Raw genomic sequence first — 17,434 nt, 5'->3', positions numbered from 1 at the left:
ATGAGCTCTTCCCCTTGCCCCATGCTCTGGCTTGGACTTGTCCACAGACTGCAGCCCCTTAGGGTTTTACCTGCTCCAAGTGGAGCCTTATCTATGAGCCACAGTCTCTGCAGGGGTACACCTGCTGCAGCACAGACTTATGCACAGCCACAGTCACTTTGAGGTGCACCTGTTCCAGCATGGCCTTCTCCATGGGCCACAATGCCTTCAAGAGGCATACCTGCTTCAAAGCGGCCTTATGCACAGCCACAGTCCCTCCAGAAGTAAACCTGCTCCAACATGGCCTTGCCCATGGCTGCAGTCCCTTCAGGAGAGTACCTGCTCTGTTGTGGGCTTATCCATGGCCACATGCCTTGAGGTGCTCCAGCATGACCCATGCACAGCCACTGATGCTTCAGGGTGTACCTGCTGCAGCATGGGCTTACCCTTGGGCCACAATTCCTTCAGAGGCATACCTGCTGCAGCACAGACATAACCACGGTAACAGATACTTCAAGATTTACCTACTCTGGCATGCACTTATCCATGGCCGCAGACACTTTGGGGTGTCCTGCTTCCACGTGGACTCATCCACAGGTCATAGTCCCTTCAACTCAAGTTCACACCGGAGTTCCAGCCTGTCCAGTACAGCAGCACAGAAAAAGCAGCGATGCTCTGGCCATCTGCCAGCCCAGGCACATGACGATTGCTGTTATCAAAATATTCCTAGGCGTGGCAGAGTAAGGTGATAAGCAGTACAGCAAGCAGCAAAACCAAAAAGGAGCCACTAATGAGCACTAGACTCTAATGTATATTTGTAAGGCAAATATATATATGTAAGGCAAGCAAGCCCCATGGCAAGCATAGAAGCCAGCTGATTAACAACTAAACTGCAGTAACAGCTACAAATTCAATCTAGCACAAAGCAATCAAATCAGTTGACATCTCAAACCCTCTAAGCCCCACATTGGGCACCAAAAAGGACTGTCTTGGTTTAAACCCAGTTCAGCCATCTCCAGGAAAGTAGGACTCCATCACGTATAACAGTTACTTGGGAAGACAAATGCCATAACTCCCAACGTTCCCCCCTTACTTCTTCTCCCAGCTTTATATGCTGAGCATGATGTCATATGGTGTGGAATATCCCTTTAGTCAGTTGGGGTCAGGTGTCCGGCTGTGTCCCCTCCCAGCTTCTTGTGCACCTGGCAGAGCACGGGGAGCTGAAAAAGTCCTTGACTAGTGTAAGCGCTACTTAGCAACAACTAAAACATTTCTGCATTATCAACACTATTTTCAGCACAAACCCAAACCGTAGCCCCACACTAGCTACTATGAAGAAAATTAATTCAATCCCAGCCAAAACCAGGGCAGATGTAATGAAAGCATCTGAGCTGGCTGGTTTCTAACAATTTGACAGAATCCAGCTAGAAATCCACCTTGTTCTCTGTCAGCTTGTTTGTCTGTTTGCTGGTAGTAGGCTGGGAGATGAGCTTTTGCGGTCTGCAGTTGTGGGATTAGGGTTCTTTTCTTCTTGTGGATAAAGGAAGGGTGGGTTGTTTTTTTTCCCCAACTCATAAGTAAAATAACTTTTAAAACACTTCCCCCCCCCCAGTGTCAGTCCCTTTCTCTATCCAGTTCTACTGCTGAGTTAACCAAAACATCTAATAATGATGTTTTGACTTAAGACAACAACCTTTTAATTTCTCTGTGATGGAACTTATCCTTCACCCCCTTGTCCCCTCCTGTTTTATGTCTGTGTTTAATTGGCTTATGTTTGCAGTGGTGGAGATGAGCTCTTACCTGCTCCTTCTAGCAGAAGTGCCTTTTTCATTTTCCAGTAGCTCAAAGGATTTCTTTCAGCTCTTGCACCCATGGCTGGTGGGAGCAGTGAATTCCTTGGGAGGTGTTTATGTTGTGTTGTTCAAAGTATCAAAGTTTGAGGTAAAATATGAAGTTGTAAATTAGACTTGTTGATTCTGAAGGGCCACTGCTGTGACTAGTTTTCACATAGTGGTCAGGCTAAAATTGAGGAAACCAAGATTATAAAGCAGTGGGGAATGTACAGGTTGGGCTGTCTGCAGAATCAAGAGAACAGTACAGCCTCAGAGAGAAATTGCACTTAACCTCTGTACAGTAGAGCTTTCCTAGTACACAACTGCTGCTAGCTATCTGCTTAACAAAGCTGCTGCGTGTTATTGAACAGCCAGGGCTGGGCGCAGAAGCTTTTCTCTGTTTTAGAGCTTGTGATTGATTGCACTCGCTGAGGCACTGGAAAATAGAGGTGGTGTAGAGAATAGCGTCGTGTTTGGGTTTTGTGCGCTGACTTGCCCATCTGTTCGCTTGAAGCAGTGTGTGCGTTGTGTGCTGTTCTCGCTTCTTCCCAAACTCTTTGGGGTTTGCTTTCTTGTGGTGGAAGAGTGGTTTCCTGCCAAGATGTTACACCCTACCAGAACACTTGGGACTCTGGAAGCAGTTTGAAATGCTGAAAAGATGGATTAAAAAACTTAACTAAAATAACTGTAAGATATGATAGTGCTTGGATTGGAAACGCCCTTTTGAAAAGGTTTTTTTGGTGTTTGTCTTTTTTCTTTTTCTCCTTTTTTCCCCCCACCTTGTGGACTACTTTGGGAGAGAGCAACTGGACATGTTTTTGGAGCAGCAATCCCCAAGGAAGGGTTTGGAGGTGAAATTCTGCCAGCTGAAGCAGTGAACTGCAGCTACCTTCCAGGGGTCTTGCCTTAGAGTCTTCCTCCTCTGGGAAGAGGCAGGGGACTGGAGTACTTTCTTATAGCCAGGTTCTCTCTTGTCTTTAAAAATCAGCTCAACCTCTACAGGGTTTTTTGTTTGTGATGGTGTAAGTAACATTTCTGGGAAGGCAACAGAGCAAGCTGTGTCCAGGGAAAATGCAGTGTATAGGTAAGCTGTCCAGTAACTGTGCTGGGTGTGTGACCATGTCTTTATGGCCCCTGAGGGGCATAATTTACAGGAAACCTGAAGAGGGAAATAACTTATGTACTCTACCTGCAGCACTGAAGGCTGTTTAATCCATAGAGTACCTGGATATTTGTCTCCCTACCCTCAAGCCTGATTCTGGGTTGAAAGGATGGGAACACTGCTGCTATTATTATCTTAGTGCCTGGGAGTCTGGTGATACTGAAAGGATCATCTATTTGAAGATGTTGTGTAGTGGAGAGTGACCAAGAGCATAGACGCATGGTGTCATGGCCTCAAATTTTGTGTTTAATCTGAAAGCATTCCTCACTGCCAGGGTATGTTGTACATCTGGCCCCAATCAACTGTGGCAAAAAGGTAAAGAAAGGTCTCTCTGATTCAGCAAAGAAAATGACTGCAACGTGTTATCTAGTACAGCAGTGGGGCTTTGAGAAGTGGATGAGATGAAGTAATACCTTAAAAGCTGACCTTGCCGGCCTGTCGTTGCCTCCCCAGGCTGAGGAATAGCATCATGATATTGATGCTATTGGAGGCTGCTGAGCTGATTGCTTGGGAGCCTGCAGTTGCCACATCATCTCCAGCACAGATATAGCCCAGGTAGCAGTAAAGTAAGTAGCTCTGCCTCTGTCCAGGTTACTTAAAATGAACCTGGACAAGCCAGTCACCTGAGGAGGCAGATTGGAAGAGAGTGAATATCTCTTCATGGCTCACCACATTGTCTCCTTCTTGACAGTTTTGCTAGGAAAGCCTGGTTAGTGGTGGGTGAAGCTATTTGCAGCTAGTTGTCCCACAGGAGCTGGGAGCGACCTTTCTCCTCCTCCAAGTTCTACTGACTTTCAGGCTTTTTCCCCTGCCCCAATGGCTTTGTGATGGCACCGATTTTACAGCAGAATTTTAAGCTAGAAGTTACTTGGATAAATTCCCATTTAGATAATTTCATCCAACTGGGTAATTTGATCTGTGTCTGGAAAAATTGGGTTGAAGTTTTGTCTCTTTTCAAGTACACACCTTCTCAGGTGGATGCTTGGTTTGCCCCTTTCTGTATAGAGAAAATGCATTGCTGTTGCTGACTTCTGGGACAGAGAGGGGGGAATTTCAGAATCACTTTGAACCGTGTTTTAGTAGCTGTTGGCACCTGTCAGCTTCTAACAGTACTGACGACTTCTCTGTGAACCTCTGTGGTCAGCTTTGATGCTGAATCACAAAAAGGTGAGCAGATTCTAGCCACTCGTGTGTCATAAGTAGCCTTTGGAAGAGGATGTTGGGCAAGTTTCTTCCCACTGATGCTGTCTCTACTTGCTGTGCTTTAGCCAGCAAAGGTGAGAATGATTTCCTCCTCCAGGCATCATGCTCTGCCTATGTGCTTCCAGAGGTAACTTTTAAGGCAAGTGCTGTGTCTGGGTTTGTTCTTTAACTAGCAAAGCTGTAATACTGATGTATCTAGGGCTTGGCATTTTTATGTGGTAGAAACTCTCCTCTCACAGGAGTCCAGGAATACAAAGCTCCTAATTCTGCTTTTAGAAGCCTGCATCTGTAGGATATTTATTTTTCTAGATAGAGTAATGCAGCAGGAGAAGAGCATGGGGGGGCAATGTTGAATAGGAGTAATGAAATTAGGAGTTGGGGATTTGGGGCAATTAACAAGAGAATGTGAAAGTCTACTGTCCAGAGATTAAAAAAAAGGCAAAACAAAAGGCAACAACCCACAAACAAAAATAAGCAGATAGGATGTTATTTTAGCCATAACAGAATGGCTTCATAGTGAGTGGCTGTGGGTGCTTTGTTGAGAATCACTGTTTTTACTTCTGCAGTGCTCATCACTCTTAGATATTTGCATCAGATAATGACTGCTAGGGAAGGCAGATGTGCCGTCTCCCTTCTATGCATTGCTGCACAGTTGCCTAGGCTTGTGGTAAGAAATCTGGCTTCTTCCAACACATTTACTTGCTAAATTTAAGTATGGATCTGATAGGTTCTGTATGTTATATTCTGTGTGGAAAAGTATGCTCCAATATAAAAAACCAACCAACCAAACTCCCTTCATGTGTGACTGCCACAAGGTCAGTGGCTTTTGATCCTACTGTAGAGTTAGACTTCTGATGCATCTCAGAGTAACTGTATACCGTGTGGCAATTTTAAAACTGTTGTTTCCTCTGTCTTGGCCCTTGGAGGTGGGGAAGGGTTAGTGCAGGTGGTGGTGGTAGGGTAAGTTCTGATTTGACTTTCGAAAGTGAAATGCAAACTTCCTCTGTCATGCTGGACGCAAGTGTTTAGAACACATCCTTTTTCTCCTTGTTTCTTTCCCCTCTGCCAGTTGCAGAACATCTTTGTAGTCTTTCTGTGTTTCTCTCCTGGGAGCAGAGGGCTTGACTGGTTCATGTGGAGTGGGGATGCTGGGAATGTGGAAAAGGGATGCAGCACATGGCCCAAGTGTGCTTGATCCTGCTCTCGAAGGAGCAGTTGGAAGGTTGAGGAACATCCCTTCTCCTCCTCTCCCTCCCCCTTTCTCTATTTTTCCTGTCTCCTTCCAAAAAAGGGACTGGATGTTGGATGTTGACCTATCGCAATGTGGGTCAGTCCACACACAAAAAAAAAAAGGAGGAGGAGGATGATGGGGGGAGGAGGGCTATGTGAGTACAGCGAGACAACAGAAATTAATAGAGCAGAAAAAAACTCTGGAAAGAAGAGTGCACAGCTCAGGGTAAAAGGGTTTTATTGTTGATTCTGAGTTTTTAAATGGGTGCATCATGGGGAGGGGAAGCTGCTCTCCCTTCGGATGACTGTGTATGGATTAGCAAAATGGGCGGGGGCTGTGTGAACGGGAAGCGAAGAAGGTTTTTGTGGTATTCTCATTGTTTAATTTATTTAAAATGAGAAAAGAAGTTGCATGGCCTTGTTGAAGGTTAAATTGTTTGTGTGTACAGCGTGCTCTTAGGTGTACATAGGCATCGGATCATCTCCTGAATGTGGCTTAGTGGGTGTGTACCTTCCCCTGTGGTTTGGTCCTCCAAGGTGCCTGACTCCTCTGCCTTCTGCTTCTGAGGCTAATGGTCATCCTGCTCCGCTCGTGCTGGTGCTACTAGTTTTGTGTCCCAGTGACACTTTTCTCTGGTTTCACTGAATGTACTGACAGCTGTTTTAAAAATTTTGACTGGGCAAAATCTCTTCAGCGTTCAGACTGCTTACACCTCTGGAGAAATAACATTGCGAAGAACTGCATTTGGATCTGAATTTGTTGTGCAGAGAGAGTAGATGTTTGTTAAATTGGTATGAAGCGCAGTAACTACAGATTCAATCATTGCCTGTTTCTGTAAATCTTGTCAAATGCCTGTCTTCTAGCTAAGCACAGCATTGTTGTTTGGAATTACGTACGTGTGCATGTGTACAAAGTGCGTGCTGTGGGGTGACTTTCACTGACTTGATGTTAAGAAGACTTTGCTCAGCATGAGTAGTAAAATGTAAATGGGTTGCACTAGTGAGAATTGCATGCCGGGTCACATACTTAACTCACAGATTGTTTCAGGAATGCTATTGGAGAGCTTAAAAATGCACCGCTGGGACCTTTTCATGTCTCAGCTAAGTAAACTAGATGCCACCCCAGAGAGCAAAAGCAATTTAAGAAGTAATAAATTTGAAAGCATTTGATTTGCTTTTATTGCTATCACTGATTTGAGCTGCACCAGTGATTCTCTTATTGTATAGTGTTATTTTTGTCCTGACCCTCTACCTCCTCCTTTTCCTACCTTTTGACAGATCAGCTGGTGATGCTGTGCTTTTGGGGGTTGAAAAGACCTTAAAACAATTATGAATTTGTAATATATACCTAGCACAATGGAAAGAGCTGATCCCAGTTGGTAATTCTAGGCATTCTTAAAATAGTCTAAAATAAACCTTGAACTGTTTTGTCATGTGTTGTTGAACTCCTTGTAAGTCTAGGGGACATTCTGAAAACCATAAAGCTCCTGCTTTCACTAATGTAAAGCTCTGGCTTGTGTCCTAATAGACGCAGAAAATTCAGACTTTAAATCACCTACTACATAGCACTTTTGCGTTGGTCTTTTTGGGTCCAGAATGAGGATAATTTAATGGAGAAACTCTTGGAGGAGTAAGAATTTAAGAGGGGAGTGGAAAATGGTTTTGTGGTATCTTAACAGAAGCAAAGTTCAACATGATGGGTATTTGACACTACAGTAAGCGTGGAGTAGTTTTTAAGGAAGAGCAGTTTCTTGCCTTGTAGCTTTCCAGGAGAACCCTGCAGCCAGGTCATGCATGTTGTGTTGGATCATATCTTGTACAGCAGAAGGAGGCTTAACAGTTAAGACTCTTTCATGGGATAGCTTTGTGTATCATTCTTTGCTCTCTCAGCAGTTTAGAAATGAAATACTTTTAGCCTCAGAGGAGATGATCTATTTTAAAAACACAGACTGCATCTGCAGATGGTGGAGAACGGCTTCGGAGTCATGTTGTTCAGGGTTCTTTTCCTACCGACACTGGGGCAAAGTGAGCCCGCTGTCACCGGCAGCACAATGGAGCGGGTCTTGCTCAGAGCAGACAGTGCACTTTTTCCAGATTCTGTGATTGAGTATGTGTTCAGAAGTACCCCCAGGAACTGAAGGACCAAGCTTGAACCTTTCCTCCCTCCTCTTACAATGTTTTTTTTGCATCAGACATGGGTTTTACCTATTTGTTTGTTTAGGTAGAAATAGTTCCTCCTTGGTGCTAACATTTTCCATGCATTTACGCAAGCCAAAAATGGAGGGTTTTTTGTTTTCACTTGTGCCACATGCCTTCTGTTTACTGTTCTGAGTTTATTTTCAGTGGAAGAAGCTGCCATGTTAATGTTAGAGACAGAAGGCCCCTGTTTCCAAAAGACAGAGGAATGGCAATCTGCTCCTGATAGAGAATTACTGCATTGCTGTTTTTCTGTGGATGCAAGCTCCGTGGACACATCCCCGCTAACTTTACACTGGTGTGGTGTCTCTAACAGAACCGGTCCCCATGCAGGTTGGAGCCCCTTCCCTATCAAGAATCTTAGTAACAGTGTTTCGCATCTCTAGGTTTTTATCAGGATAGTTATCTTGATATAAATAGCACACGCTTTGCTTTTTCTTTTCTGCTTGCATTGAGAGCAGACCTTAATACTCTTAAAGTGCTTTCAGAAGGTCTCTTAGGTAGGTTTAAGTCGATACTAGATTGGTGTTTGAGCTAGTATCCTAGTGATACAAGGTCCTGTCTTGCTCTAATATGCATAGCTTGTAATGGCATCTAGGCAGGAACACGTAACAGCTCATTGGGGATGGGGGTGCCTTCCACGTTTGGGGTTGGTGGGTGTAGACCTCGTGCAGACCTAAGCACTGCCTGAAACTCATGTAACCTGTATACAGGAATCTTACAGGCTGACCTGAGGTTCCTGTGGCCGTCCTGAAGTACACCTGGTCCCATGTCTGAAAGCCCTGTGTGTTTACGCAGATGTACTTTTCTCTGTGCGTGTTTCCAGTTCCAAAGTTTGGTGCTTTTCCTGGCTATCTTTTCTCCCGGTCCTGTTGGGGACATGCTATACTACAGGTTACCTCCGGGGGGAGCAAGGTAGTCAGTTGGAGAAACCCTCAAGAGTGAAATTTAGAAGTGTTGAAATGTTTTCCTTTCATATATTTAGGAGAGCCCTTCAGAGAGAGACCGTAAGTGTGCAAGTAACTTCACTGTCCCTTGAAATGGAAGCAATGAGGTAGAGGTGAAAGAGATGGGCAGAGAAAACAGGATATGGCAGAAGAGTAAGGAACTCTTCAAAATTTATTATGTATTAGATTGGTTTGGTTTGTATTGCATTGGTAATTCAGGTTTCTAAATGCCCCTAATTTACCATATGGTAATGTCAAGTGCCTTCCTCATGGTTTGGTACCTCGCAGTGCTGGGAACTGTACGGGCAGAGAACAAAAAGATGGTTGTCCCAAGGAGCACAAGAAACAACAGGGAAATATAGCCAGCTGGGAGGAGTACACAGAAAAGAGATCACAGCCAGCAGCCTAACCGTTGTCAGGTTGTTGCACAGCTGGAGTAGCAAAGTGGGAGGATGGAGAAAATCAAGGTGGATGTGAAATAGGTTTGTGGCTGTTGGAAAGGACCTTTTTGCGTGGGCATGAGAGGAAGCAGGAAGGTATCAGTTGTGACACTGACATGGGCTGCGATGGAGGTAGGTGTCCAAGAAACAAGAATTAAAACACAATCACTGTGTCAGATAAGAGGGAAGATGCTTACACCAAGATGCCTGATCTGGAGCTTGTCAAGGCAGTGTGTTTGCTGTGACGTGCTCCCAGGCACCACCTTTGCTGGAAGCCTGTTCTAATTATGTGCTGGTCTTGTGTCCCATTGCATGGTGGGGAAGAGGCATCTCAGAAACAAGGCCTATGAAGAGAGTTGCCATAATCTGCCCTCATGATGCTCTTTTTAACAAGGCAAAAGAGGAGCTGGTAGACTGAGCTGGTGGTAGTGAATGAGCTGAAATCCACTCACCTGGTTGAGGCTCCAATCATCTGTGCTATTATCTATTTCTTAAATATAGTACAGAATTGCTCTTACAGCTTCAGCCCCAGGGTAGGCTTTGGAGGCAATCTACCACTGGAAGACCCTTCAGCAGCACCTTTGCATGGTAGTGAAAGCAGCAGGGTGGGGGAAGAGTGTTTTAAGCTGATGTGTGCAGGTACCATGCTGTTTGAGCCCCCAGCCCTCCTGCCTGGCACCATGAAGAAAGGCTGCAGTGAGCTGCTCAGCTGAAATGTCCCCTGGTACTTTAGACGACACCCTGCCCACTCACACTGCTGAAGGATTTGAACTCACAGAAGAATTAAGCTGGTGATGAGGCCTGAAGAAACTGAAGTTCGTGTGGCTCTGCGCTGGTGGCCTGTTATTTTATTGATCTTTATATGTGTAACAGTGTGTTTGAGAGATCTTTCAGGATAGCTTTGTGCACTGCTTATGCCTGTAACTGTAGCAATGGTGTATGGGACTTCAGGAGATTAGAAGGGATAATTTGGAAGGTATATGTTAATTGTGCAGACTCGGGTGTACAGTGTTCCTTCGTGTTTCACTAGAAAGCAGAAGGAACTGCAAGCTGATGCTTACAACAATAAAGCATCATGCGATTAAAAAGTTGTCCTTAGGGGCGACCCTGAGGAACAGGAGGATGCTCATGGGTGAGGTGGATTGGGTTTTGGGGTTGGAGAAGTGGAGCCCTGGTTAAGAAGGTTTGTATATTTTCTTTCAGATCACAGTGCTGGAAAGAGTTACTAATTTCAATGACTATGAATTAAAGGGGATTAGGTGAAGAATGATGCATAATCATGTAATTAATGACAGTTGATGTATAATCACAAGGGGGCAGTGTTAAGGTTATATATACAACTTGAACTTTTAAGTGTCCTCACTTCTGAATACACAACCCTTGTCATGTCAGAATGCTTGTTGATCACTTTTTGCTGTTTCAGCTTCTTTTAAAATGAGTGCAGGGAAGCAGAGGAGTTCCCTTTCAAATCTTCAGTTCTGCTGACGTTACTGGCACCGCACTGGGGTCTGCACTGTTGGTAGGGTTTGATTAACTGGAGTGTGGAGCTGCAGGACCTGTTCCTCCTGCCACTGGTGGTCTGCAGTAGAGATCCTCTCCCCCATGAACTTTAGGAAGGGCTTAGCAGCTTCCTCTCTTGCATAGTTCCCAAAGTGCACTGGGATGTGCAGGATTGCAGCTGGCTGGACTTTATTTAGAGTTAGGTTAACCACAGGTGCATCTGCTCTGATTTCATTTTAGATGTGCCCTTTTTGAGCTTGGTGGAAGCACTTCCAGAACTGTGAGTGTTCAGTTACTTCAGAAGTCACTTGGGTAGAAATCCCTTTCTTCTCAAAGCAATAAAAACCTTGCTACCTTGTGACATCTCCATCCAGCCCTCACCTCTGCAAATTTTTAGATATAGCATAGATAATGTAATGTGTGTGTGTAAGCTTTGAAACTCAAAACTTAACAGTTAAATTTCCTGTATTCATCAGGACTGGAAAGGAATTACCCTTCAGTACATGCAGTTATGGAAAACTGTAACTCAGAGCAGGGATATTTTAGAAAAAGAACAACTGGAAAGAATGAAGAAAAGCCAAGTTTGATGATTATTTTGTAAGTTAAATCATAACAGTTGTGCAGCTGCCTCTATAGTAAGGTAATATCTGCTTAAACAAATCTGGATATTTCCCAGGATTTGTATTTATTCTCTTCCCCCTTTAGAAGAAAGCAGAAATGAGGTGGAATGTGGCGTGAGTAACATCAGAGTGCTGCGCACTGCTGGTGCAGGCATGTGGTTTGGAAAAGCGTGTGCTGGAGGGGACTGTTTGCACACCTTAGAGTGCATGTGGAAGTGATTTGATCCTGGCCCTCTGCTTTTACTGGGTGCCTGTTCCCAGATTTGTGCTGTGGCTTCAGGTGAAGCAGGGCTAGGGCAGTTCATCTGTGGATGTATGTTCTCCTTTGTGTTCTGCTGTGCCTGTCAGTAGATGACAGACGTGTCCTTCCCTGCCGCAGCTGTAAACTGTGGTGATGGATTGTTGGCCTTTCTAAAGCCTTTTCCATCTGCTGATCTTAAAGGCCTGCGTAAGAGCTATGTCTTGTGCTTTTACAGAAAGGGTATCCTGAAAACTATTAGGAGGTTATCAGAAGGAGGCAGTATTATGCTGTTCCCCTTGTTAACTATGTCTTTACTGCGACCACATCAGAAGAAGCTCTTCTAGAGGAAAGAACCAAAGGCTGCCTGCGTGTGCTCTTGGTTTAAGTGGATTATTTTCCTCCAATCCAGAGGTCACATTAGAGCCTGCTTACAACCAAACTGAAAATAATAGCTGCTTTAGATCTTAGACCTTCAAGAATTTGCTCCTTAGAAAGAAAATAGCTTTTCATCCAGGAAATTACCCAGGGTCAAGTTGCTTTGAAATCTCGCATATCCTTGTGTTCTGGGTGTATTTTTATGGGTCAACTGGCTTTTAAAAGCCAATCAGGTTAAATTCACGTCATGCAGAAAACAGTGCTAAGTTAGCAGAATTAATGACAGGCTGGCTAAGTGTACCATACAATGTTTGGTAAAATACCAGTTTCATGTTCTTTCTAGCGAGGGAAGCTTTCAGGGCGTTTCCTTCCAACGAAGGTGCTTTGGGCTGAGTGTGGTTTTCAAAATGGCAGTAGGAGAGGTGGGGATTGCTTGCTGGAGGAATAAGGATGCTCTTCTCTCCCCCTTGCTGTGCAGTGACACTTCGTGGTGCATGTTCTTGTGGCTTGCTGCTGCTTGTTCTGCTACCTTCCAGATGAAACCATAAGACTCTGGCAGACTGACCATAAGAGTAGGACATGGCAGAATAGCCACTGCTTTTGTTCGAAGTAGGGCTGTTAACTTAGGTGTGCCTGTCATCTTCCAGTACAGATGATTTAGATACTTCCTTCTGATCTCAGGTGAATGCTATATTCATCTTGTTCTTAAATATTTTTATTGCAGAAGGGTGGTGACAATGGTGGTGGCAGTGTTTCATGATCTCAGGAAGACTGTGTTGTGAGTGGTATGGAGGTTCCTGGGTACCAGAGGATTTGTTGTCTTACGAGGGGTGGCAGTGGCAGACTTAGCCAGGTCCTGTCTGTAAAGCATGTGAGCACCCTGGTGAAAGACATGTGAAAGACGCAAAGTACTGTTACTGTTATGCTCCTGGGTCCTTTCAGCTGGGTTTAATTGCTGTTTTGGTTTTCTTCCTTGACAGGTCTCTTGGCTTGTGGGTGACTCTCTAGCAATCCCAACTGGAACCTCATACCAAAAGGCACCATGATAGTGATGACTGACATCACTGCAGCCCCCAGATTGGGGTCAACTGCCACTACTCCAGCTGTGGCTCCCAACTTCTCCTGGATGCCGGAGGATGGCAGCCCCACGGCTGTGGAGCAGCCCATATTCCTCATGACCACTGCTGCTCAGGCCATCTCAGGTTTCTTTGTATGGACAGCTTTGCTCATCACCTGCCATCAGGTAAAACCCTGTCACTTTTACTTCTAATCCTTTTCTTTTCCCCACATGGAGGAGCGCATATGATCCCCTGGCATATCTGTGCCAGATACAGCTGTGTAATGGGGGTTTGCAGACTCTCAGGTGGTACCAGGACCTCTTCTTTGGGGTCAGTATATTAATATTATCTGTGCTGATCAAGGTCGCAGCTTTTATATGAAGGCTTTTTTCTGCCTGGGTTCAGACTTTTTCCATAGTGTGACTGGTGAGGAAGCAAACTCTTTAAAACTAGCAGGTGTGAAACATTTGGCTGCCTCTTGAGTGTATGCAGAAAGGTGTATTATCTCAAGCCATCATTCCCAGGTCTTGTAGTTGAATCTAGCCATTTTGTTATTGTGTCAGCTGTTAGCTAAATGATTGTGGTCATCTGTTGTTTGACATACCTCCTTTGATCTCCTGTGCCAGTGGATTCCACAGGCTGAACTCTGCTGCGGAAAGGAGTAGCAGGAAATGTTTTATTTTAATTTTTTCTCCCCTCCCCTCTTTCTGGGGCAGGTGTCCTGGGAGCCAGAACAAGTCAAACCCTGCATCCTGTTCTGTACCTCTCTTTCACGCAGTTGTCATGTGAACTGAAAAACACAGTGGGGAAAACGCAAGCCCTGTTATTTATCAACCTGTGTTTTGTACCTGTTGGTCCATAGATTCCAGAGTGATGACTAGGATCTAGAAAACTACAGCCTATTGATGGAGTACAGGGGCTAGTGAAGTTCAAAAATGGGTTAGTCACTGATGAATAAGAGTAACACCTGTAGCTTCACCTGCTTGGGTAACAATGACAAGTGCCATGGATCTTCCTGTCAAATTGATCACCTACTGAGGGTAGTAAGAAATCTTTCCTTTGCAGTATAGCATTGCACAGTTAGGCATTAATGCCCTTCTCTGAAGAAACCAATGGAGGTCAGTGCCAGAAAGACACTGTTGATTGAAATGTGCTCTTGTCCTGTTAAAAGGCAGCAGTTCCTGTGCTCTTGTAGGCTCTTGGATCGCAGGGCTCTTGTGACATCCCAAGGGCAAAGCTTGGAGTCATTTGAACTCTGGTGTCAGCGGTCCCTGTGCTGGGCGAGGTGTGTCAGTAGGATTGTCAGAAGGAAAATATATCCCTAAGGTTCGTTAGTGTATTTTCAACCTGTTCTACTCAGGAAATGAGGCTTTTATGAACTCCTCATGGGTTAGGGAGAGGAAACAGAAGTATATTGAGCCCTGCAGTTGATTTTGACCAGATCTGGCCAAGTTGCAGGGAGAGATGAGCATCAGACAGCTGGGGAGAGACAATCCCCTTTCCCTTATGAGGGAAAAGCAAGGTTATCAATGTATGCTTCGTCAGACCCTGGAGAATCCTCACAGCACCCCCAAATGCAGGGTGAAGCTGAAGACAAATGCTTGTGCCTCTTCAGGCAGCAAAATCGGTCAGTCGTGAGGCACATATGTAATGAACTAGCTGTTATTAATTTGAGCAGTTGGAGCAGCAGCTTGATGAGGGTTGCCGTATGGAGGCCTTGCCTCTGGAGAATGTGCCCTCTGCTGACTCCGTGGCCGACAGAGCATACCTGCAACTTGTGCCGAAGCTCTCGCTGTGTTATTATGCCATTACAGGAGTGGTGCTCATCTTCAGGGTATGCTTGTAGCCAGTACCTTTCCCAGGAGGTGGGTATTCTTTGAAAAACCATCTTAGGTATGGGATTTAATGATGTCTAACAAACTGTGTGAGCGGTGGGAGCGGGTAGGGTGGGGATGTTGCGCTCCCCCCAGCCAGTGAATTAGAGGGATTGGCATGCGTGCGGACAGTCAGACAGAACAAGTGGTGTGGCTGCATGGTTCCTTTGAGCACGGTGCATGAGCTTGGTCCTCACTTGATGGCTGAAACTTTGTGGCTGTGCTGTCACCGATGTGTCGAAAAATGCAGAATGGCACTTTTTTTGCAGATGGGCTGTGGCTTATCAGCTCTTGGCAGTGCTGTGAAGGGCTCTCTTAGGTTGTTTCAGGTGACAGTCTCAAAAGCATCCAAAACTGCCAAGAGAGTGAGACTGTTTACAATAAGCATGCGCTTAAGTCCATTCACCTTCCCTCTTCAGAGAAAAACAGGCTGCAGTGCTGTGAACCTTACGTACTTAAAAAAGGATAGCAAGAATATGGGATTGATAACTGGGGGAAAAAAGGTATGAACAAAAGCTTATGGGCAAGGTGATGATAATAACAGTAAATTAATTCTCTCTAAGAAAATAGATCAGAAATGCCTCCACTTCCTTCTCCTCCTCCTTCCTACTCGCTGCAAACTAAGGGATGCTATATGGATGCCATAAGATAATAGTGTTTTGGGTGGCTTTTTATGCTTATCACCTTGAGGCTGCTGGAGGCAATCAAGAGATGATTTACTGAGTGCTTTTCCTGGCCCAGCTGACTCTCCAGTTCCATTTTCTCCTCTCTATTTCATATACCACTGATTGTGGTCTCCCCTCTCCATCTTTTTAGATCTACATGCACCTTCGCTACTATAGCTGCCCAAATGAACAGCGCTACATTGTTCGGATCCTCTTCATTGTGCCCATTTACGCCTTTGACTCATGGCTCAGTCTCCTGTTCTTCACCAATGACCAGTACTATGTTTACTTTGGCACAGTGCGGGACTGCTATGAAGGTAAGTAGGGGTCAGACAGAAAATGGGGGAGGTAGGAGATCTCTGCCTGAGAGAACTTTGGCTCCTGGTTGGGCACCTGGAAAAAGCATCTCTGTCACCAAGACAAAGTTCTATGGTGTGCTTGACTGGTTGACCATGGATTGCTCAGTGACCGAAAATCATAGAATCATAGAATGGTTTGGGTTGGGAAGGACCATTAAAGATCATCTAGTGCAACCCTCTTCTGATGGGCTGGGACTTCTTTCACTAAATCCAGTTGCTCAAAGCCCCGTCCAACCTGACCTTCTCCCTTGCTGGCCTCTGAGCATGACAAGATGTATTGAGCATTCCCTCCAATGTTCTATAGAGAAAACATTTATGATTTTTTGGGGTCCTTTGCTTCAGGAAGGTATGAAGCCAAAAATCTGATTCAAGCTGGGTGTTCAAAGGGAGATGTCAGTTAGCTCCTGGTTCTTGGAACAGCACTTACTTTGCAGCCAGACGCTTGCTTTGTCCTGTTTTCCTGGCGCAGTTTGTTAGTGATGTATTCTTCTGGTCCCATCCTGTGGCCACTTTTGTGATCACACAGGGTAGCCAGCCGCCACGTGCTGGTGTTGGTGAGGTGTAAAGTGCTTTGGAGTCATGCAGGAGACAGGGTGCCATATTCAGGATGAGGTACCGGTTGCTTCGTTTTCAGTTATCTGCTGCAGATGGTACCACTAGCATTTTATGCAAGGGAAATAGTTACTGTCAAATAAATGCTATCTAAAATTCCTTTCTGATCTCATCCAGAAAGGAGTCTTCTATGCATCCAGCAGCAGAAACTGCACTCTAGCAGTGTGTTTTTGGGGACAGTTTATCGCCATTCCCTCGTTAAATTGTAACTCACCAGTGCAGTTGTTTTGGTGAGGTCTGCATTGCAGAGAGGTGCCCCTGGCCATGTGAACAGGTTAATTGTCTGAAGGGACCAGCAGGCCCTCTTCACATCGACAACAATGCTCTGAGATGCAGCAGCAGATGGCAAACATGCACACGTGATTCAGAAGGCATCTTTCTTTGGGCCTGGGGTTTTTTTCTTCCCTCCTTCCCTGCCCTGTGCACGCATGTAGGTCTAGCAGGAATCCTGCTGCTCTGTGAAACTCCTCTCCTAGCAACAGCCAGTATCGCTCTGCCTCACTTGCTCAGGGAGTTTGCAAACATCCGAGCATCTGCTCAGGAGGCAGCCCGTGCTCCGGCATTCCCCTCAGCGTGTTGGGCTGTGCGAAAAGACTACAGGTGGAAGTGAAAGCATCTTTGGTCAGCAGGTTCTCTCCCTCGCTTTTTCTGGGGACTGCTTTGAAACAGCCTTTTTGTTCTCTGCCTTCCCTTGCCATCCGCTTTATAATTTAATTTTTGGGAAGGTATTAGGTTGCAAAATTGGGCGAGCTCTGATAGGGAACGGGGAGAAGACCCTGTTAGTGAATTTTGAAAGCTGTCTTGGGCCATTTATGGACTTCATTTCATAGCGTGTGTTAGGAGGAGCATGTTTTGGTGTTGCTCTTTTATGTGACTCTGCTTCTGTACAAACCTGGGTGTCAGTAACACTGACACTAGTAGATTTTTTTTATGTTGATGTCATGAGCACCATCTGGTGAATGTGGATCAGGAATGGGAGAAGAGTTCTTTTGCTGGTGTGGTGAACTTTGATAGTTAGCACTCATATCTTGTGGGGATGGAGGGGCAGACATTTCTCCCTCCTCTTTTTTTTTTTTTTTCTTCTTTTTTTCTTCCCCTCTGATGTCATCTCTTCCCTAGTGCTTGTGGAATGGGCAGCTGG

General features: G+C 45.2%; 1 protein-coding gene across 2 annotated transcripts in view; it reads left to right on the top strand.

Moving 5' to 3' along the window:
* The window catches only part of TMEM184B (transmembrane protein 184B), a 30,966-nt gene that overhangs the window by 3,417 nt on the left and 10,115 nt on the right, over window positions 1-17,434 (top strand). For both annotated transcript variants that reach the window (XM_075077133.1, XM_075077124.1), the window contains exons 2-3: window positions 12,706-12,968; window positions 15,474-15,639. In XM_075077133.1, the coding sequence (XP_074933234.1) occupies window positions 12,768-12,968; window positions 15,474-15,639 (367 nt within the window). In that variant the 5' untranslated portion in view covers window positions 12,706-12,767. The remainder of the gene's footprint in view (window positions 1-12,705; window positions 12,969-15,473; window positions 15,640-17,434) is intronic.

This window comes from Phalacrocorax aristotelis, chromosome 1 (assembly GCF_949628215.1).
Source record: "Phalacrocorax aristotelis chromosome 1, bGulAri2.1, whole genome shotgun sequence".
NCBI lineage: Eukaryota > Metazoa > Chordata > Aves > Suliformes > Phalacrocoracidae > Phalacrocorax > Phalacrocorax aristotelis.
This window is presented reverse-complemented; position numbering and strand designations above follow the sequence as displayed.